Below are 24,421 nucleotides of genomic sequence, written 5' to 3' on the forward strand. Positions count from 1 at the left end.
TTTTTGTTGTTGAAAGATTCGGGCAATTTGAATTGTCTGATGAGTTTTTTTAGCAAATGAATAAAGCAATGACAAAATAGTTTTCAATCGTTTGCATCACAGTATTATGTATAGAAATATTAAATTTGTGGTTTGTGCAAAACGACGTACTTTTCTGCTGCCGAGTTCAAACTCTAATTGATCTACTATACTATGCTCCCCAAATTCATATTTATCAGCATCATCAATTCCAGTAGCATCAATCTCAGCATCAATCTCATTAGATAGTTTGCTGAATTTAATATCATTTTGGATTGGATTTATTTCTTCAGTAAGCAATTCGTTAATTTCAGGTTTAATTTTGTTTTCAGGTGAATCTTTCAGTTCCTGATCATTCTCATCACTGTCGTCATTCTCAAATAATTCTTCCCAAAAGCCTTCTTCAATTCAATTGCCGTTTTCCAATTCATAATTGAGCATTTGCAGAAAAGCTCTAAGAAAAGCTTTACCACCATCACTCACATAATCGTCAACTTTAGATTTATCGAAATCAGTTTGATTTAATATTTCTTCTGAAACCAATATAATATTTTCAGCATTATGTGGGCCACTCATTCGTTGAAGACCAAGAACTATTAGCTTTTTACTGAAATCAGCAAAGGTAACCTGGCAACATAAGGCAAAAAAATCAGCCAACTGGCGGCTATCCTAGATATCACCTATTAATCTAATAGTTTTGGCTTTTCTAAGGCAGTTAGTGATTGTTTTTTTTATCTTTTCAACTACCATAGGAACTATATTATAGACAAAAGACTTCTCGCATGGTAAATGAATTTTATGACGGTCTAAAAGTCTTTTTAGATGAATGTTACCTTTTTTTTTTTTTTTTATTTTTTTTTTTATTCACCTCCTCAAGGCCGAGAAGGCCACTACAGATGAGGAGGCTACTTATTAGTGGTTAATAACCCTCTCTCAACTCTATAGCTCCGAAACACAAACCTTGACGAACAAGGCTGCTGCGCGGAGAAACAAGTTGAGCGCGGTACTACCAGGGGCGTGGTGGGGATCGAACTTGGAACCTCTCGCTTATGAAGCGAGCGCTTTACCACTACACCACTACCGCAACAAAGCCACCACTACCGCAACAAAGCAACACCACTACCGCAACCTAGCTCTTATGTTGCCATATTGGATGACTTTACATATCTAGTTAGATCTATAATATTGTCATCTAACAACGAGTCATCATCATTATCAAGACTTATATCATCATAAGCCTTTTTCCAAGCCATAAAATCGTCCTTGCCGTTACATTGTGTGGAATTAAAATGCTTAAAAAAATTGCCACTTTTACCTAGTGGTTCATGTAATACCTTATAGTAATAAATGCAGGTAAAATGTAATTTTTCTTTCCGGGCTTAAAATCGATTTCGGTTTGGCAATGAAAAAAGTTTAAAACCAAACTGTAAGTTTTTTCAGTGTCACCAAATTTGAAAATTTTACGCGGAAATTTATTGTTTTTCAAGTTATGTTTAATTTCATTAATCTCTTTAACATATCGTTTAATACTTATATTTGTTAATAAAGCATTGCTTATGCTTTCGCTGCACGATGGTTGACTATTTTCAATCGAAAATATGGCTAAGGCACGATTACTTCTATCAGAATTTATTTGTTTATTTACAGACTGATTTTCTTTATCTTCTTTATTTATACTTTTTTCTTTTTTTTTTCTCAAACTCTTTACATTAGAGTCTGAACCTAATTTTCGTTTGGCGGATCTTCCATACATGTTAAAGCAAAAAATCTAAAATAAAACTTTTGTTAAGCAAATAAGCAATATTATAAAACTAGTTTAAATTATATTACATATATAAATTACTTTAGTTTATATAAGATTAAAGATTAAAATGATTTATTTTATTTATCTAACTTATTTACTATAGATAAAAAGATAAATACTTGCATCTTATATACATCTATAGCCTCATAAAAGTAACAAAAAATTATAAAAAAAGTCATTATTTCAAATGCAAACGCTAGAAGTTTATCAACTTACAAAACAAAGCAACTCAAAGTTTATCAACTTGTAAAACAGCAAATTGTAAATTGTTATTTGAAACAAGCTCATAAAGTCATTAAAAGGAATGCTACTTACTCCCTAGAGGCTTCAAGACGCGATTTCCGACACGCAAACCATAATAATTTATTTTAAAAAACAAAGTATAATGGTTAAATTATAATTTAGTGTTTTTGTTTGTTATTTATAAAAAAATATATACTTTAACAACTAATTTATATTTTACACACAAAAAGATTGCATATTTTTACGCAAAATACTCAAAAAATATGCGTATTATGAGTTGTGTATTGAGTATTCTACTCAATAAAAATGCGTACTATGAGTTGCATATTGAGTATTATACTTAAAGAAATTGCGTACGTTGAGTTGCGTATTGAGTATGATATGAGTAGCATACTCAATACGCAATACGCAAAAAAAAGTGCGTTCTGATGTATGATATATATATAAATATATATATATATATGTATATATATATATATATATATATATATATATATATATATATATATATATATATATTAATTTAAAAAAATTATAGAATTATATAACACACACTGTACAATATACCACCAAAAATTGGACCTGTCATCAAACCAGCACCAGTAAAAATTTCAAGTATTCCCTAGAAATAATTAAATATCTGATTATAAACGTAATTAGAAATTTAAGTCTTGGAACTTGGAAGTAAAATGAATAAGTTAAAATTGTTCCCTTCATCATGAGAGATAAAGAAAAAATTAATTTATTTTAATTTTGTATTCACCTTTTTCTTTTCTTTTTTTATTTACATAAATAAATTACAAAATAAAACATAAAAAATTAACTATATAAAAATTTTTGGTACCAAAAGCAGAATAGTAATATTCTTATTCAAATTTAAATGTTTATTGAAACGTTTTACATTTAATTGGCAGTTAAGAATAAAAAAATATATAAATATAAAACATAAAAAAATATATAAATATAAAAAAAGATATTACCTTATTAATATAACATGATGATGAAACTAAAGAAATACTTACCATTATACTAGCTTTGTTTTCCTTAAACACAACAGCAACTAATGCTAATTCAGCTGTTTGAGTACACGCAGTACCAAATGCTGTTGCAGATCGAATAAGAAAACAGTAAACAATAAATGTATTATGATCAATTATAAGTGAGGTGTATCTAGAAAATATAAGAGCAAATTAAAATTAGAGCACGTTTTAAGAATCTCAATTTCTGTTGCTCAAAATTATTTTGTAAAAGACAACTTAAAACTTTGTTTTAAAAAAATGAGGAAAAAAAAGTTCGTTGTTGTTATTTTTGTAAGTTTAATTTCCAGATAACAAATATTATGTGGAAATCTTACAATATGTCTAGGATATTGAAAATTAAGGTCATTGTTTTTTTTTTATCCATCTACATACCACTACTCCCAAAAAATTGATTATTTATTAATGTTGTAAACAAATAAACTGTGGAAGTAAATAAAAAGCTTCATTTATAAGTGATGGGGTATGAGATATGTATATTAGGTGGTGAAAAAGTTGATAACAAGATCAATTCAAATGGAAATGTTTCGTAAGACAGTCCAGGTTTATGGAGCCAGTAAGTCTGTCAATAGACAAATGACAAGTGAATTCTTTAAATTTGTGAGAATAAAAAAAAAAATGTAAAAAAAAAATTCATCTTAAACAACCTGGAAATAACAATTTAAACAAAAATCAGCAGAAATCATTGCTATGCTAAGATGAATAGAATTAGAGGCAAGAATTGATCATTTTATTTTATTAAATGGCTTTGTGGACCACTCTAATATATATATATATATATATATATATATATATATATATATATATATATATATATATATATATATATATATATATATATATATATATATATATATATATATATATATATATATATATATATATATATATATATATATATATATATATATATATATATTCACAAGTACCATCTGCTGCCATTTTCTTCCTTTATTCTTCTGTATCTTTCTATTTTCTTTTTGACTCTTTTCTTTAATTCCTTATTCCTAATGACAATAATAAACTGAACTCTATCACTCCTCAGATCTTTAATGAATGTCAGATCTTTCATTATACTCTCTTTGTTTCTATGTATGTCAAGATTTTGATAAATTACCTTTCCTATGTTTGTATACCTAATGTTATTTTATATTTTCTATGTATCTTCAAATTTAATTTTTTTTTTTTGTATACCATAAGCTGTCTTTTTTGTGAAGTTTACTTCTCAAGAATATTTGATTCAAAAAGTGCTGAATTCACATTTTATTTCTTCCATTTTATTTTTTTACTATTATTGTGAAGAGACAAAGTTTTCATTTTCTCACTAAGATATGCCATCTTCCAATATACAGCTTATGAAATACTTTTAATACATACCTGATTTAAAATACATAATTGTAATACCATAATATGGTAATGGAAGTGGTAGAGTACTCACTTTTTAAGCAAGAAGTTCTAAATTTGATTTCCATCATGTCCCTTGTTTGGTAGTCCCTTGTTTGTCAAGGTTCATGTTTTGGAGTCAGAAGATTGAGAACGGATTGTAATTATAAATAGAAATATATTAATAATTAATAAAAATAATAATAATTATATATAAAATTATAGAATATTGGTGCGTAAAGAATGTTTTGGTAATTAGTATCTTTTGTTAACCAAAAAGAACTTGTATACTTAATATATAATTAAGATTTACTTACCCAAATAGTTAGGACTTACTTACCCAAATAGAATCTCAGTGTATGCTTCAATAAAACAACCAATTATTAATGTGAATTTCACACCAAATTTTGACACCTAAATTTAAAAAAAATATTTATTTGAAATTTATAAAAATTATACAGCTCAAACAAAGTTATTCCAAAAATCTTTTAATAATGGAGTGTTGCCATTAACGGACAACACACTTATACAATAAATATTAGAGTTGTATAAATTATAATTTAATTTATGTCTAATTATAATTTATACTGACTTTAATTAGTATAAACAAATTAAAGTTTTATTTACCTCAAATCAACTCCAAATAAATAACCCATAAAAATTTAAGATATCTATGTACTGGAGTGTTGTTCTTAATTGACAATACTGAGTACACTTAACATTTCCAGTAATCTGTGCACTACCACAAAGTTTTATCCTTGCCCTGTTTTGTTTTTTATATCTTTATATTAATTTTGAACTTAACAGTAGTTGTAGTAGTAGTAGTAGTAGTAGTAGTAGTAGTAGTAGTAGTAGTAGTAGTAGTAGTAGTAGTCATAATCATCCTAATGTTGCAAATTTACAGCCCTAATGTTACGCTTTTTAGCCCTAATGTAACGCATTATGTAACAATCTGGCCTTTTTGCCCTAATGTTGCTAAAAAACAGCCCTAATGTTGTAAAAATGCCCTATTGTTACAAATTATCAAGCTTTAATTTTGCAAATCGTATTGTCGTAATCTTACATTTTATTTTCACGTAACATATTTCGCTGCCATTAAAGTTAAAGTTTTCACTAGCGTTTTAGCGTTGTCACAAAAATTTTATTGTAAAAATCTTGAAAAGATGTCATATCAAAAAAGCTATTCTACAAGAAGAACTGAAGTGCTAAAAATATATACATTTATGCTAGTAAGGATGTGCTATTCGTTATAAAAATAATTGATGAAACAATTTTTTCATGACAAATAGCACAAAACTTAAATTATACGTTTATTGTATTTACTACAGAATTTTATTAGAGAACTTTACTACACAAACCATGTTGGAGTTGAAACCAAGTCAGGGAATTTATTATTTATAAAAATTACTATTTATAAAAATGTATAAATAAGTTGTTTAGAATCTAGTTTTTGATATTTTGGATTATTATATATTTCAGTTTCATTCTTTTTATATGTTTAATAAAGTTTCCAGTTAAATGTTGCTGAAATATCTTTTCACAATGTTAAGGTTAATATATACAGACAAAAAATAGTCTATTTTTGTGTATGTATGTGTATATATATATGTGTGTGTGTGTGTGTTTGTGTGTGTGTGTATATATATATATATATATATATATATATATATATATATATATATATATATATATATATATATACATATATATATATACACATAATAACAAACCAAATATTCATCATTAGGTTAAAACATAAGTATTATATTTACTAATGCATTATATTGTGTCTGTATAGTTTTTTTTGTTAAACTTGTGAATTAAATTTATAAATAATAGTGAATTACATAGTTTACATACTATCAAGTAGAGGAAAAACTTAGTATTATGAATTATACTAGATTTATGTATTACACAATACAATTTTTAAAAATATACATTTTTATAGTTAACAAAATTATACATATTTATTTTAACACTACTAACAAACAAACCTCAAATATTTCAAATATATATAAATGCATTTTAAATTTTCTTATTTATTACAATCTAACTATGCAAAGTACAGTAAATTATTGATACAAAATTTTTATTACCATTTTTTTATTTCTTTCAACAAAATATGTTTAGTTCTTTAGATCTAATATTAGGTGTAAAAATAAAAATAAATGTTTTGGAATATCCATAATAAACTTTGTAATACTGATGGTAACAGATTAAGTATTGGTATTAAGTACAACTTGATTAATTTAATTTTTTTTTTTTTAATTTTACTTAAAAGTCATTAACTTCAAAAATGTTAACATGTGTTTTGTTATTTGTGTCAAAGTTTGAAAACTATTTATTACTATATACTACTCTAACCTACAAAGTTTGCTAACTATTTATTATTATATACTACTCTAACCTAGTGTTTCAAAAATTTAGTTAAAAAAAGTTAGATTACAGTTAAGTTTAGAAAAAAACAAAAATAAGATTATCTTGGAATTTTTTCTCAAGGATATCCTTGAAGATTGTTCTTTGCTCCTTTGAGTTCCAGCCCTCCATTGCACAATTTAAAACTTGAAGATCTTCTTCAGGATTTATTGTTTCAAGGGTTATTCTTAATATTTTTAAGGAATTACATTTTTTAATATGCCATTTTCAAAAAAAATTTATACTATCAAATTTTGTAGGAAAGGGTGTATCAATTTTTGATACAGGTCAATTTTTGTGACCTGTATCAAATTCCTACCTCCTAGTTTTTGGTATACAGGAGCTCTAAAAGTATAAAAAAGTTTATGAACTACTAATAGGAAAAAAAATTAAGACTTTTCTTAAGAGGAACAATCATTTTTGAACCTGAAGCCCTTAGGTATAATGGTGGCAAGGATTCTGGGATTCCAGGACTCTGGGCTTAAAAACAATAAGTCATTGAATCTCATGAATTTTTTACTTATAGCAAATCATAAGTCAACAACATGTTTAGAGTTTCTGGACACTACAGTCCTGGAAACAATAGAGATATAAAGTCAGTGTTTTTTCAGGACTCTGCATCCCTGTTTTAAATGTTGCAACTTATTGTTTAGATCTGGACAGCTAATAAAAGAAATTTCAGATTTTTTTAGTCTTTAAAGCAGTTTATTTATGTTGATTTTTTAAACTTATTTTTCAATTAATTTTTTAAATTAATTACTATTAGGTAACTTAAGATGTTTTTTATTTTTAAGTTGACTTTAATTTTCTAATAAACTATCTATTCCAGCTTGAAGCAACCTAATACCAAAAATCCTAATTAAAAAATGATTAAAATTATTGTAGGTGGCAAACCTTTTTTATACTTTTTTGCACTTTGTGATATATCAGGCATTGAATTGCGCTATGATTATCAAGATGATAAAAGTGTATGGTGGAGAAAGCAGGTATTTTTCGGTGATATAACTTATTGTAATGAGAACTTTTCAATAATAAATAATAATAAGTATGATCAGGGACAAACCCAGAAATATTTTAGTACTGCTAGTGTGTATTCATAAGTATCATTTATTCTAAATAGATATTGAATGTTGTTTCAAATCCAATACCTAAGAATATTTCTGGTTAATATAATTGCAAATACCATTATAGATATTTGTGAATCGACTCCTAAATGTGTTAAATGCTGGTAAGAAGTCAAAAATTGTTCCTGTACTCAATAAAGAATATGCATATAATTATATTAATTTTATAAATGTATATAATTATGTATATAAATTATATTAATTTTTAACTACTTGAAGCTGGAGTTTAGGTAAAAATTAAGCTGCCCAAACTACTATATTAGTGTCAATATAGGCCTGTGAAGGCCCTGGATATGTCACAAAGAGGGTTTAACTTCTGGTAAAACTGAATTAGATAACATTAACCTAATTTATAATATGATATTCCTATTAAACTCTGAAATTGTTACTGATGATATAATTTAGTTCCGAAACCTTTCATACTTTTTGATATTTTATCTAAAAATTTTTGATATCTTTTTGTTGTTGATATTTTATCTAAAAATTTGTTTTCTAAATCAATTATTACTAGTAAGGTAAGTTTTTTAAATACTTCTACATGCTTTATTAAGAAATATTGTAGTACTTGCTTATCCTGTGTTCATGCAGGTAAAATTGAACTTTCTTCAAGAAAGATAAAAAATGATGCATTTCTGTGTTTTTTCTGTTTAGCAATGAAAAAGATCAATAAAAATAATTGAACCTAATAAAAACTGTTTTTTTATTCAGCACAAAATAAATAAAGCATTCTTATACCTTGCTAGATTTTTTAGAAAAACCTCACAAGATATGTTGGTGCTTTATTTATTTGCCTAATTAACTTACACTTTTCACTTTTTTTAAACTTTTTAATACAACATACCATGGTCATAAAAACATGGTTGTAAAATACTTTATTTTTAATTTGTTAAATTTAATAATGATATGTTAATGTTTTGCAACTGATGTGCAGAGCTTCCATCATCATTATCATCATCATCATTATCATCATCATCATCATCATCATCATCATCATCATCATCATCATCATCATCACCATCACCATCACTATCACCATCACCATCACCATCACCATCACCATCACCATCACCATCACCATCACCATCATCATCATAACATCATCTATGTTATCTAAGGTAACAAAGTTTACCTTTACCTTGACAAAACCTTTTCTTGTTCATGTTATCCTTGGTTAAGTTATGTTACCCTATCCTTTTTCGCCTCCACATCGGCTTTTCAATAATTAAATCTTATCTATTATTAATTTATTCTTAAGTATTAATTGTTTTGTCAAAATTAATGCATAAAGTAATTAAGAATAAGTTTAATTGAACATTATTTTTAATCCTGATTTATATTTGAAACAGCATATATCACCTCACTATATGATTTTAAAAACATCTGATAGGTTTAATTAATTTTTAAAAGATTACAACTTAAAAAAATATACTTATACCTAATTTTTTTTCAAAAAGTAGACAACTAATTATGGTTAATTATGACAGGCTTGAAACTGAAAACAAAACTGCTGTCAAGAAAAATAATAAGATCTTAATTGAAGACATAGCAGTAGCAATAACATTGAACATGTCACTATTCTTTGGACCCCAGTTAACTGGCTGTCTTCTTTAGTCAATTTGTATATTGGGCGGTATTTTTTTAAATAATTTAACAATAATATACTTCTCACACATATACAGTCTCTTACACAAATAATAACACAAATCTTAAATAAAATACAAGGATGAAGTTAAACTAAGATTATAAACAAAAAAATATATTAAAGAGCAATATTGCGATTTACTAATATTAGAGGCTGTTAATGTCTATAGGTGTGATGGTGTAGTGCATTAGTAAGTTCCATGTAGTCGTCTGGTATGGAGTTGATATTTTTTTGTATGGTGAAATTTTATATACTTAAATAAGTATATTAGATTCCCATGGGTAAAACGACGCTGAACTCGCCTTACAACATGGTAAAACAACGCTGAACTCTTTAGATAGTGTTCCTAAAATAAAAGTAACATGGAAAATACTGAACACTGTACTGAGTGAAACTTTTATTTTGAAACTATCATTCTCTCCATCTTTTGTTTTGATTGCTGTTATGACAGTTTCAAATATAATAGTTCATACTAATAACTGTTGCCAGTCAAACTACCATAAAAATAGATTACCACTTTTAATACTATTGACAGCTTTTTAAAGTTAAAAAAAATGTTATAGAGATCTTTTAATTCCAAAAATCTTTTTTGAACTTGCCTGACAACAAATACTGCATCTCTTAAAAATTAATTTAACACAGAATCTAATTCTTCATCTTCTAGGAAATTAATATTCTAAAAAATTCTGAATGTATATTAGATTACTAATAATGTTTAAAATGTTTTTGCAAGCTGTGCACAGCTTAAGGTAAAATATATTTTGTTATAGTATGCTTAAAAGTAAATTTTCTTCATTAATGTAAAATGTATTTTAGATTATTTTATAATTTTAAATTTTTTTATTCTACAGGAAGCATCTGAAATATTTACATTAGGTATAAACTTAAATTAATATTTTATCCAAATAAAACATTTTAATTATTTTAGCAAAAATCAATTTAATGTCACTTTTTTTTAGAAACTTTGTCTAAAAATGAGTTAAGTTTAGTACCAATTATAGTAAAGATGTTGAAAAATTGAATGATGAGGTTTTTTTTACCCTTTAGTTTTTAAATTTGTACATTTATTTTTTATAATTTAAAGAGTTTAAAGTTTTTAATACCAGCTTTCAATTAAAATTTATCATTTCTGGGAGGTTAATATTTGTACATTTGTACAAATAATGTTTACATAATAAAAACCTCATTTGTATGCAAAAAAAAATGTTAAGATCTTTTAATTTTTTTCTTCATTGATATAGCAGTGTAATCATGTGGATATAATAGGTTCCTAATGTTAAAGCACGACTATCTGGGTTGTGGGTTCAATTCCTCTCATGCAGCAAAAAAGTATTTTGGCATTTATTGCAGTTTATATATAGCCAATATTGTAAATCAATATTTGTTATATATATATCAAAATTTTATATTGGTGCAATATTGTCAACAACATTTAGCCAACCATGACATAAATATTGGATCAATATTGCACCAATGTTGCTTGCTACTAGGAAACTTAATCACAACTCTTCCTCTCATTTCTTGTAGTCTGGTCACTGTTTAATAATATTATTGCAACATAGCAATAAAGATGCTACATAACATTTTTATTGTTAGGTAGCATTGTTATAATTGTTAAATACTGTAACTCATTTTAAAGACTAAATGTAGCAAATAAAATATAGCAAAAATATATAATCTTTTCTGAACTAAAAAGTGAAAAATAAACTTTAATCTAAATTTAATAGCCCAGTAAACGAAAGATTTAGAGGTCAGTTTCAAAATGAATTTTGTACAGACCTGTTGATCTTTAGTTTACTGGACTATTAAATTTAAATTAAAAAGTTTATTTTCTGGATGTTTATAGGATATTTATTTTACTATTGAAAAATGTGAGGGGGTTAAACTCAATAAGGTATATAGCTTTGCAATGTAAGTGATCTTTTATTAAAAAAAAAATTTTTTAACTTCTAAATTTTTTGAAGTTTACAAGTTTTTTATTCATATTTTATTATTAAAAAATTGTTTAAATAGCTTTTACACTTTTACTTATTGCACGAAACAAAAATGGTGGTTCCAAAATGGTGGTTCCAAAATGGTGGTTCCAAAATGGTGGTTCCCAAATGGTGGTTCCATAAGGTATAAATTTTAAAACTTTTGTAACTAATTCAAAACTTTATATAATATATTTTATTAGTTGGAAATAATTACAAAAGCATTTTTTTAAAGCTTATTAAGAGATTGATTCTGCTTAACCGCACTGCATTTCATCTGGCAAAGAAATATTAGCACCAGAGGTTTGAGGATTTTTACCTTAATTAAAACTTTGACTGCCAGTAGATTTTTGTACCAGTTTTGCAGTTTACTTATTTTTAATTAGGAAATTTTAAAACCAATTAGGGATATCTGGTGCTCTAATAATCTAACAATCCTTTTTTTATTTTTATGAAATATATCATTTAAAAAAATTTATTGATTTATAGACTTTTTTTATGTTTTGAACTTTCTGGAATTTTTGAAATGATTTATTTTATATAGTAACTTAATAAACATTAATGCTAATAATTGCCTTTTATAAAGAATGAGAAAACCCAAATTACTCTAAAGATTGTTCATTTATCCAAGATATTTGAAATTAATGAGGTATGTATAAAACAGCAATCTTTTTAAATGGCTATGTTAACAACATATCAATTTAATATAGCAAAAGAATGATTATTACAATGTTAAATATTTAGTGGTTTTTAAACAATTTTAAAATAAATGCATATATAAAAGGTTCATATTAAAAAACAAGTTGCAAAACTTATCAACAAAGTAAATCATATATATCATGCGTTCAAATAGTTTTTTATGTGTTTTTATGTCAACAACAGACCTAAAAACAAAACAAAAAAATTAAAAACATTTGATAAAACTTTAAGATTTCACATTTAAGACAATCATTTATAAATTTTTGAGGAAGATTTAAAAGCTAAAAAAACAAACATAAAATAATCAAATTTATAACATTTAACTTAAAAAAAAAATAAAGATTATGTTGGATGAACTAATAACTCAACAAGAATGACTAGGAATTTAAAAACACTTGAAAAATGTAAATATTTTTATTGTGTTTCGCAGATGTTTGTGATCTACTTTGTGGAAAAAACTACTATGTTTAAAAATTAAAAGTTTTTGCAACTTGTAAAATAAAGGTCTATTTAAGATAGATTAATCATTTAAAATAGAATAACTATATTACCTTGTAATAATGATCAATCAATTTTGTATTATTACCTGTAACTGGCTTTAAAAGCTTTTCTTTTATACCCTATTATATAGAAGTTTTTTTATTGACAAATTAATTACTTATCTTATGGAAGAAATGACATTTAAAGAGTTTTGAAAATTATATTTGTTTGTAATCAAGCCTTACTAACTTAAACTGGTCTAAACTAAATCCTCTGGTAACTTAATTGATAAAAATAGCTGTTTTTACATATCTCATCAATTATAAATTCCTTGGACAAGTTTTCATTCTTTGGAGAAATTTGGACTTTCTCATTCTTTATATAAGAAAAATTTACAAATTAAGTTAATAAGTTAAAAAATATATTTCAAAAATTCCCAAAAATTGTTTAAAAATTAGTGAGTGTCATCAGGATAAATATTTAAACCATTATTAAGGTGGTTTTCATTAATGAGACTAGTGACATAAATTGATAGCCAGCTAAATCGTACCAAAATTTACTTTGATTTGACAAAATTTAATTTGATTTTAAATTTACTTTGATTGACAAAATTTAATTTGAATTTAAATTATGTCAGGTAGTTTATGGTTTTTTTAAAATTTATTAACATAAAAAAAAAGAATATCATATTTTTCACATCAAGTTATAAGTAAAATTTGTCATTAAGGTTGCACATACTTTAGTTCAATGTCACTCTTCTGGCTTTTCTTGAGGCAAATTCACTAATGACATCATTAAAATCAATGTTGTTTGCCACTCCATTTTCAATTGAAATTATACCCAAACTAGACAAATGTTCTTGGCCCATTGTTGACCTCATATAGTGTTTTATGAGCTTAAGTTTACTGAAACTTCTCTAACACATAGCAACTGTGACTGGTATGGTGAGGAAGATGCGAATAGCAATTGCTGTGTTGGGATAAGATCGGTCAAAGAATATTTATGAATGAGCTGCAAAATGTCAATCGGGCTAGATTTTTCAAAGTTATACATCATTGCAGCAGCGTGAAATTTAAAGCTTGCCATTTCTGACTGGAAATCGGAAGAATCTAAATCTGCCTTGTAAATTTGAGATAAATTTGCAGCTTTTTTCTTGAGTTCATCCACTGAACTTTTAGAGATTGAATGCCCACTGAGGAAGTCAAAATCAGAGGATACAGCAGACATACCTTAAACTGCCACTCAATTTGTGTAATAATGCTGTCAAACACAAGGTTGCACTGAGATCCGAATTCTGTTTCTACTGTGAGAAGGTGAGAGTCATCTTCAGCTTCATAAAGTGCCATCCGCTTCACTTTGCGCTTCCTCTTGATTGGAAAGCCACCATCAATTCCGCTCTGGTTAGCTTTTTCTGTGGCATCTTTGATAATCTTGTCCACCCCAACATCTCGAAGATTCTGAATGGAAGCCTTCAATCCTTTCATTTTTTTTGCGGCAATGTCAATTGAAATAGTTTTTGATTGAAGCAGTTTGTTTCCCCGGTCAATTAGAGAAAGAATTTGACACCAGAAATCCAACAAACACAAAAAACTGAAATCAAGTTGAATGAGAAGTTCTTTTGCACTGCTAACTGTGACAGCATTTGTCATGGGATTGTGGATAATGGATTCCAAAACTTGAAGAACAACTTTGATTTGTCTGTGCAATGGTGTGATTGCTTCTTTTTTGGCAGACCATTTTGAATTCGAGGAGATAAGTAGGATGTTGTGGTTTTTTTTTGCTTTAATGGACGCAATGTGTTCAGCCACTAAAAGATAATAATGGCTAATCAACTCAATTAAGCTCAGAAAAGCTTACTGTTTTGTTGACCGATGTCTTCTGTTGTTCCCCGAAGGGCAAGATTGTTCTTGGTACAGAACAAAATTGCATCAACAATTTCAAGATGTCTCTTCACTTTTTCATCTCTTCACTGATAACTCTCTGCAGATCAGAATCCAGGGTCTTTCCTTCCTTGAGGTTTTTTTCAAGAGTTTTCCAATCAGAATAGCATCTTTGGTGTTCATTGCTGTTTTCATGGTCAAGAATTCTTGGGTTTAGTTTTTTCCAGTCACAAAACCCTTTGGAAATTTCTGAGAAATCGTTTTTGTTGTTAAAAATAACAAACAGCAAAAACAAAATAAAGAGTCTTCTTTGTTGCTGTACTGCAGCCAAGTGAGAACAAATTTTTCACCATTGGGATGAACTTTTTCATACTATTTTGAGCTGAAGTGTTGCATTCTGTTGTCAAAATCACACAGCGTGTTTGGGAAAAATTCTCTTCTGTCTTGCTCTGGCCCATGCTCAATCAAAAAGCATCTTGTTTTGTCCATTATTTTAGGTCATGTTGCTGGATCCCTGTGTAGAAAATTTTCTTCTGAGACCACTGGAATTTCTGAGATTTCTGAATGAAGTTCATCCTCATTCATTTCAGCTGGGCCTGAAAGCTGGGCATTTTCATCTCCCTTGTTAGTTCTGAATCAGTTCTGCAAAATTCTTCTTGACTTTGCCTGATGAAAATCTCCTCTTCAATTATTTACAAATGATGATCTGAACTTCAATACAAATATCCGCAATTAACTTCAATACAAATATCCGCTGAAATAATTTGTTTTTTGAAACAGTTTTGTAGTTTCTCTACACTTTCTTGGGGCTGTTTTCTTTTCTTCTTAAATTCAGCACCAGATAATTTTTTGGTTCGATTCATAATAGAATCATAATGTTCAAAAATGAGCTATAATATTTAGGAGTTTGTGTCAAGAGGCAGAATTTTAATAATTTTCTTATCAGCAGCAGCGACACCATGAAAATTTGTTTCATAAACTGATTATTGTTATTTTAATTTATTAAAATTTGCGCCCTCCCAATATTGGCACCTCAAGCCGCAGCCCGGCTGGCCCCGCCCTTGGTTCGGCCCTGTATATATGTATATGTATATTTATATATATATATATATATATATATATATATATATATATATATATATATATATATATATATATATATATATATATATATATATATATATATATATATATATATATATATATATATATATATATATATATATATATATATATATATATATATATATATATATATATATATATATATATAGATATAGATATAGATATATATGTATATATACATGTATATATATATATATATATATATATATATATATATATATATATATATATATATATATATATATATATATATATATATATATATATATATATATATATATATGTATATATATATATATATGTATATATATATATGTATATAAATATATACATATATATATTTATATATATATGTATGTATATAAATATATATATATATATATATTTATATATATATATATATATATATATATATATATATATATATATATATATATATATATATATATATATATATATGAATGTATGTATATACGCACACACAAATATATGTATATATACATTTGTGTATAATGAAGTTTACAGAAATAATACAATGATTTAAATTTAAATTGTTAATATTCTATTTCTTTATGCTAATAAATTTAAAAAAAACCATAAACTACCTGACATAATTTTAAATCAAGTAAAATTTGGTACGATTTAGCTGGCTATCAATTTATGTCACTAGTCTCATTAATGAAAACCACCTTAATAATGGTTTAAATATTTTTCCTGATAACATCCACCAATTTTTAAACAATTTTTGGGAATTTTTGAAATATTTTTTAACTTATTAACTTAACTTGTAAATTTTTCTTATATAAAGGTTGAGAAAGTCCAAATTTCTCCAAAGAATGAAAACTTGTCCAAGGAATTTATAATTGATGAGGTATGTAAAAAACAGCTATTTTTATCAATTAAGTTACCAGAGGATTAAGTTTAGGCCAGTTTAAGTTAGTAAGGCTTGATTACAAACAAATATAATTTTAAATGCTTTTAATTTTAAAAACTTTTTAAATGTTTCAGCTTGTTTCTCCGAGCAGCAGCCTTGTTCGTCAAGGTTCGTGTTTCGGAGTTATAGAGTTGAGAGCAGTTATAACCACTATTAAGTAGCCTCCTTATCTGTAGTGGCCTTCTCGGCCTTGAGGAAGTGAATAAAAAAAAAAAAATGTCATTTCTTCCATAACATGAGTAATTATTTTGTCAAAAAAAAAAAAAAAAAAAAGAATTTATATATTGAAATTTTGTTCCTCATTTCGTGTTTTAGAAGTTTTTTTATTGCATTATTCTCTATAGTTATTTTTGTTTTTGTTGTTTCAAATTTAATTGTTTAATAAATGTTTGATTCGTCTGTTTTATCACTTTACTTCCATATATTAGGATATAAAAGAAAAGCTTTTAAAGCCAGTTACAGGTAATAATACAAAATTGATTGATCATTATTACAAGGTAATATAGTTATTCTATTTTAAATGATTAATCTATCTTAAATAGACCTTTATTTTACAAGTTGCAAAAACTTTTAATTTTTAAACATAGTAGTTTTTTCCACAAAGTAGATCACAAACATCTGCGAAACACAATAAAAATATTTACATTTTTCAAGTGTTTTTAAATTCCTAGTCATTCTTGTTGAGTTATTAGTTCATCCAACATAATCTTTATTTTTTTTTTAAGTTAAATGTTATAAATTTGATTATTTTATGTTTGTTTTTTTAGCTTTTAAAATCTTCCTCAAAAATTTATAAATGATTGTCTTAAATGTGAAATCTTAAAGTTTTATCAAATGTTTTTAATTTTTTTGTTTTGTTTTTAGGTCTGTTGTTAACATAAAAACACATGAAATCGAGAACACCTGAATTGCAAGAATAAAAGATTCCGATTTAACATCTAAACCTTAATCTTATCTAAACCTTGGGCTAAACATTAAATGTAAAGTTTTGTAAATAGTACAAAAATAGTACAAAAAAAAGATGTTATATAAATCTTACAGAGTACAAAGACTTAGGAAGAAACTACTCTAACTTCCTTTTGAAAATCTGAAACCTTTTATTATAATAAAATAGCTTTTTACGTGAGTTATGATTTTTTTCCAAACCAAATCAGAACTAATCAACATAAAAAAATTTTCAATGTTTGCATGTTTCCGTCTTAAAACAACCCTATTCCCTTTGCGTTGGTGATGTTATTTTGATACATTTTACAAAACAATATTTTTATTAAGATATATAAGTAATTTAATATAACTGGTCTGTACAAATGATTTGCTTAAAGGGTGTTACTAAATTATGTACGAAGGTATGAGGAGAGGGTAACCCATAATTTAAGTGAAGAAGTTAAGTTCAGAAAAAATTTATTAAAAGTTTTTATTTTGATTGTTTCGAAGGGTCTCGATTTTTTAATAAATAGTGTGTACATACAAATTGAGGTAGAGGGTTGTTTGCATGCAGGTAAGTACTAGAGGAAAGTGGAGTCCGAAATAAGTAGTTTATGAATGCCCCTTTACTAGATACACAGCATTAAATACTTAATTGGCAAGCTTCCCCATTTCACAAATTTACAGTATAGATGTGTTAAGCTTATTGATTTTGTCTAGCATGCCAAACTTGTCAAATAGTTTCAAGTTAAAAAGTTTTCAATCAAAAAAATGAAAAAACTATATTACAGTCTGAAAAAATAATTAGAAGCAAAAATAAGAAAGAAAATTTCCAATATTTTATTACAATGTGCATTTCTAATGTACTCAACGTTTCCAACAAGTTTACACAAGAGGAACAAAAGCGTAATATTTTTTGACTCATTATATTAGTGTAGCTTTGTGTATTTTATATACTTGGTGGTACACTATATTAGTGTACTTTGTGTACACTGTATTAGTGTAGCTATATTAGTGTAGCTTGTAACTCACTATATCAATGTAGCTTTATTTTAACTCACTATATTAGTGTAGCGCTTAGGTTGATTTTTGTTACATTTAAGAGACGCGACTGTTAAATTAGCGTTGGATGAGGGTTCAAATCCTTATAACGGATAAACTTTATTTTTTTTTTTTTTTTCTTATTAGACATTAGAAAATATCAAACTTTTGAATATTTAAGTTTCAAAGTAATTAAGTTAGGATTATATAACTTTGAAACTTCAATCTTTTCTAAATTCTATAAAGTGAAACACTTTTAAATTGAAATAAAGACATTAATTTTTTGCTTCTACTTTTTCTGTTTTTTTCTTTTTTTTATATTTATTTTATCATTCTTTAAGACTTTTATTTTTTTAGTTTAGTTTAGTTTGTTTTTTTAGGTTTTATTTCTCTTTTCAGTTTATGGTTTGTTTATTTTTATTTTAGTTTAAGTTTACAATTGTTTATTCTGCGCATTTTTAAACACTCTAATTTTCAAAAATTGCAAAGAGCCATGGCCAACAAAAAAAATAAAATATTTGGCACACTATATAGGCGTGGTCATATATAGCAGGCCTTGTTAAGAAGCGCTACGCAGCTCGCATTTTGCTTGCGAAAAGGCGATTTGCCTACGCGTTCAGCAGTTTTGCGCTACGCAAAAACTTTTATCTTTTAGAATATTTAAATTATCTTTTGATGTTGTTAAGATGATGTTTATTCAGAAGAAATAAAGTCGTAAGTAAAAGCATTTAACTGCAATTGTAAACTAATAGATTTTTTGTTAAAGAAACAGTTTGTTTAATAATTTTTTTGTTGTTGTTAAAAATTAGTTTAAAAAAATAGACTGTTTTAAGTTTTATCTTAAGGAATTAAATATATAAATTCCTTTTAAATATAAAAATTATTTTTAGTCATAATAAGTTTAAAAAATGCACGATTTATTTTGATGTAAATATTTTATTAATAAGATATTTTGTTTATTGTTAATTCAATAACGTAAAGTTTTAATGACGTTCATTTAATTTATGAAAATAAATTATGATCACGAATATGTTATCGGTAACTGATAAATAACAAAAAAAAAACTTTATTGTTTAAAAACATTATTAAAAAGAGTTCACAAATTAAATAAGAAAAAATGTAATTAAATTAAATAAGAAAAAAAATAAGAAAACATAAAATTAAATAAGAAAAAAAATAAGAAAAAATAAAATAACCAAAAACCAAATATAAAATCATAAGAAAATAAACAAATATTTTACGTTTCATGAAAAAAATATTTTTCTCAAAATAAAATTTAGTTCATATTTTAATAAGAACTTAGATTTTATTTGTAACTTTTGTTATAGTGAGAAAAAAACAAACTGTTTGTATGATTTTTAACGCGTTAATAAAATAACTTTAATTACAATGCGGTACTTGAAAAGACGCTAGTGACGCAATATAACTTCTAACGATGCAAAATATATTTGCTGAGTTGAGTTACTTAGAAATGCGCTACGCGTTTTCGCTACGCAGCGAAATCTCGTAACAAGGCCTGATATAGTGTGCGACTGCACGTCTTTCCTGAGAAGGCTTGATATATACATACATACATATACATATACATACATACATATATCAGGCATACATATACATACATATACAGGCATACATATACATACATACATATATCAGGCCTTATTAAGAAGCGTTACGCAGCTAGCATTTTGCCTGCGAAAATGCGATTTGCCTACGCGTTCAGCAGTATTGCGCTACGCAAAAACTTTTATCTTTTAGAATATTTAAATTATCTTTTGATGTTGTTAAGATGATGTTTATTCAGAAGAAATAAAGTCGTAAGTAAAAGCATTTAACTGCAATTGTAAACTAATAGATTTTTTGTTAAAGAAACAGTTTGTTTAATAATTTTTTTTGTTGTTGTTAAAAATTAGTTTAAAAAAATAGACTGTTTTAAGTTTTATCTTAAGGAATTAAATATATAAATTCCTTTTAAATATAAAAATTATTTTTTGTCATAATGGTTTAAAAAAATGCACGATTTCTTTCGATGAAAATATTTTATTAATAAGATATTTTGTTTATTGTTAATTCAATAACGTAAAGTTTTAATGACGTTCATTTAATTTATGAAAATAAATTATGATCACGAATATGTTATCGGTAACTGATAAATAATAAAAAAAAAAAACTCTTTATGGTTTAAAAACATTATTAAAAAGAGTTTACAAAATAAATAAGAAAAAATTTATTAACAGTTAATAAAATAACCAAAAACCAACTGTAAAATTATAAGAAAATAAACAAATATTATTTTACGTTTTATGAAAAAAATATTTTTTTCAAAATAAAATTTAGTTCATATTTGAAAAAAATAATAAAAATGATTTTTCAAATAGGAACTTAGATTTTATTTGTAACTTTTGTTATAGTGAGAAAAAAAAAACTGTTTGTATGATATTTAACGCGTTAACAAAATAACTTTAATTACAATGCGGTACTTGAAAAGATGCTAATGACGGAATATAACTTCTAACAACACAAAATATATTTGCTGAGTTGATTTACTTAGAAATACATTATGCCTTTTCGTTACACAGCCAAATCTCGTAACAAGGCCTGATATATATATATATATATAAATATATATATACATATATATATATATATATATAAAATATATATATATATATATGTATATATATATATGTATATATATATATATATATATATATATATATATATATATATATATATATATATATATATATATATATATATACACACATATATATATATATATATATATATATATATATATATATATATATATATATATATATATATATATATATATATATATATATATATATATATATACATATTCCAGTAACTTCCAACTTTAATTAGTGGTTGCTTGCAGCCTGGTTGGAAGTGAAGATGTTTAAATATATATATATATATATATATATATATATATATATATATATATATATATATATATATATATATATATATATATATATATATATATATATATATATATATATGTATATATATATATATATATATATATATATATATATATATATATATATATATATATATATATGTATATATATATATATATATATATATATATATACATATATACATACATACACATATATATTTTTTCTGAAACATAGATCACTTCATGATTGCAGAATAAGGGCTGACCTAATTCAGCCTAAATCACCTGCCCAATTGATAAAGTGACTTTTCATTTCCTTCAGACCCAATCCAACAGTAAAGTACAATCTTCATAAACACAATCAGCATCAACTAGCAAAAAAATGTTTTGAATACTTTTTTACAAACAGTGACAAACAACTGGAATATTCTTTCTCAGTAAACAGTTAATTTACCATCATAAATGTCTTTAAAGAATTCATATCTTAACTATCTTAACTAACTGCTTATACTTGTTCCTATAGCTGTAGCATACCTGTGTTAATATAAAAAACCCTGATGGAGCGCTTCTTTGTCAGTTCAGATTATACTTTTCACAAGATATATTTGTTTGTGCATTACATTATATATTCTTCGATGAAAAATGATAAAACAGTGATTATTTTTGTATACTTTTATGTACAAAATACTAAATATATATTACTACTCATTTCTTATACCAATTGTTAAATAATGACTTACAGACTTTCCAATGAGAGGTGCTATAAAAAACACCACCAGAGCAAAAATGGAAAATATTAATCCAGATATTGTTTGACTTACTCCTTTGGTTTTAGCCTAAAAATTTAAAATATATAGAGTTTATGTCTGTTCAATAAAAATGTATATTTTTAAACAATTTACGTATATTGCCATTACCTGCAAACATGCTATTATGTTATTTATACTTTTATTAAATATTTCTCTAAATAGTAAATTTTATAATTGGGTGGGTTTATATTTATATAATGGTAACTTGATTAATCTTCACCATACATGTCAAAAACACCTATTAACTTTATGCCCTTAAAATAACTTATTACCTTTTCAATAATCAACATGTTATTATTGCCTAGTCACCTTGTGAAAAATATTTTGCTGAGAACAAAAGTAATAAAGTAAAGAAAATAATTTGTCTAATAAATAAAACATTTGTTCTTTAAATCTACTGTAAATGTAAAAGTGAAAAATACAGCCCTGAAAAGTTTCAAAAAGGTTTTTTTTTAATGGTATTCTGCTACTTTTTAAAATTCTTATTATTTATTTTATTATGGTTACAACCCACTCTTTGAATCTAAACACATTGAAGAAAAAAGTTGCTGCAAGGAAAAAAAATTGAGCATGATACTAGCAGGTACATGTGGGGATTACTTAAGAAGCATGCACTCCACCACTACACCACTAGTGCATTTCTTTTACATGAAACTATTCTGTATTAGGTAAAAATTTTATGTAAAAAGAGGATGTTATTTCACCCACCCTCTAAACAATAAAACTTACTTTATTTCATTGATTCATTGTTGATACCTGAATAAAGTTATGTTGCAGTAACAGAGAAGTCATTATTTGTGATGATAACTTTCCCTTTCTCATTTTCTAACAAATTTTTTAACTGTTGTTATTGGCATTTATCCAATATCAACAGTTATATAATAACTTATAATTATTATTATTATAACAACAGTTAACAAAGGATTACATTTTCAGTCAAATATTTATGTAATTTTAAACAACAATCCTTTATAGGTTAAATGATTAACATTATGGTAACCTCTACTTTAACCAAAACTTACCACTTTTTTTTTACATCAAAAATTAAATTTAAAACTAATTAATGATCTAACTTATTTCATTATTATACATGTTTGTAATATATGTACATATTTGGGGGGAAATATCTACTATAGATATATAGTAGATATATATTTCCCCTAAATCCATTCGGTTTTTTTTTGGAAGAAAAAAAAGAAAAAGATTGCTGCCCTAAACCTTTAATTGATATAGAAGCAACTCCTATGTTCTCCTAAGTTCTCCCTATAACAGACGATGAATGTACAGAAGCAACTTTTATCTTCGACTGTGCCAAACTCATTTTAATTTTTAACCATTGTTTTAATGCCAATCTTGTTAATACTTTTTAATGAGTGCGCTAATAATTTTCTCTTTAAATTTTTTTACTTTTTTTAAATTTCTAATTGATTCATAAGAAAAAAAAACAAATTGACAAATAATTGACATTATAATTATTTTATTAGATCTCACCTTTTATTTAAAAAAAAAATTAGTCCAATTTTAAAATTAGTTTTTGGTTTATATTCATTTGAAGTTGACAACAATAAAAAAATTATGAGTGCCCAAATACTTTCTGTAAGCACATTTAGTAAAATAAATATTATTATATAGGTAAATATAAATATATTAGGTAAAATTTTAAAATTTTGGGACAATTTTTGCATGTTTTTTATGATTTTTTTGCACAAATTAGTGTTGACCCTTTAATTTCAATTCCTAATAATATATTATGTACCCTTTAATACCCTTTAAAATTATTTACGTTTATTTAAAGAAGACAACAAACAAAATACAATTTAAATTAAAAACATTTGAACTTAATAATGACAACTCTTTCATGTAAAATGACTGCAAACAAAAACTTATATCTAAAATACTAAACAAATTACCAAAGTTAAATATACTTTTATTATGTGATAGATTTGTAAAGGAGTAAT

The 24,421-nt window shown here is 25.4% G+C and overlaps 1 protein-coding gene across 2 annotated transcripts in view; it reads right to left on the reverse strand.

Annotated features, from left to right (window-relative positions):
• Positions 1-24,421, reverse strand: part of LOC100201785 (MFS-type transporter SLC18B1) — a 58,730-nt gene that overhangs the window by 31,417 nt on the left and 2,892 nt on the right. For both annotated transcript variants that reach the window (XM_065796176.1, XM_065796177.1), the window contains exons 2-5: positions 22,395-22,490; positions 4,826-4,899; positions 3,088-3,235; positions 2,619-2,687 (exon numbers count right to left, since the gene is read on the reverse strand). In XM_065796176.1, coding sequence (XP_065652248.1) covers positions 2,619-2,687; positions 3,088-3,235; positions 4,826-4,899; positions 22,395-22,490 — 387 coding nt within the window. The remainder of the gene's footprint in view (positions 1-2,618; positions 2,688-3,087; positions 3,236-4,825; positions 4,900-22,394; positions 22,491-24,421) is intronic.

Source organism: Hydra vulgaris, chromosome 04, assembly GCF_038396675.1.
Source record: "Hydra vulgaris chromosome 04, alternate assembly HydraT2T_AEP".
NCBI lineage: Eukaryota > Metazoa > Cnidaria > Hydrozoa > Anthoathecata > Hydridae > Hydra > Hydra vulgaris.